We start from the raw sequence: 687 nt of genomic DNA on the forward strand, positions 1-687 counted from the left end.
CGGCCCCGGGCAAGGCGCTGGCCCGCGCCAGCCTCGAGCTCCGCAAGGGCAGCTGCCTGCGCGCCAGCGGCGACGAGTACTGCAACGGCGCGGGGCTCTGGGCCAAGCTCAGCAAGGTGCGGGGCCGCCGGGGCCGGGGCGGGGGCGCGGCGGCTGCAGCTCAGGGGAGGCTGGGGGCACACGCCACAGACATGCACGCAGGCACACAGGCGTGCATGCAGAGACGCGTGAGCAGACACATGCACGCAGACTTGCACGCACATACGCAGGCATGCGCGCAGAGACGGACACACACGCACACAGACGTGCACACATAGATACGCGCTGCAGCCCCTGCTGAGAGAGCTCTGCCTGTACCTGTATCTGCGCCTGAGTCTGTCTGTGGCTCTGTCTCTACGCCTGCCTGTCTGGTTTGAGACTGGGATCTAGATCTGTGTGTGTCGCTACCTTTACATACCTACCTGCCAAGATCCAGGTCAGGATCTCTGTGTGTTTGTCTCTGCATGTCTGTATCACTGAGTCACAGGCAACAAGGGAGCTCAGGGGTCACACTTAGTCCAACCCCTGCTCCAAGCAGGAGCAGCCCCAACTGCATCATCCCGGCCAAGGCTCTGTCCCGCCGGGTCTTCAAAACCTCCAAGGATGGAGAGTGCATCACCTCTCTGGGGAGCCTGTCCCAGTGCTTCA

The 687-nt window shown here is 63.3% G+C and overlaps 1 protein-coding gene across 1 annotated transcript in view; it reads left to right on the forward strand.

The window, feature by feature from the left end:
- Positions 1 to 5: 5 nt before the first annotated feature.
- Positions 6 to 687, forward strand: part of HECTD3 (HECT domain E3 ubiquitin protein ligase 3) — a gene marked incomplete at its 5' end in the record, with an annotated part of 24,303 nt that continues 23,621 nt past the window's right edge. Inside the window, one exon of the mRNA XM_019528316.1 lies at positions 6 to 116. Coding sequence (XP_019383861.1) covers positions 6 to 116 — 111 coding nt within the window. The remainder of the gene's footprint in view (positions 117 to 687) is intronic.

Source organism: Gavialis gangeticus, unplaced genomic scaffold, assembly GCF_001723915.1.
Source record: "Gavialis gangeticus isolate Ggan-Ray unplaced genomic scaffold, GavGan_comp1, whole genome shotgun sequence".
Taxonomy (NCBI): domain Eukaryota; kingdom Metazoa; phylum Chordata; order Crocodylia; family Gavialidae; genus Gavialis; species Gavialis gangeticus.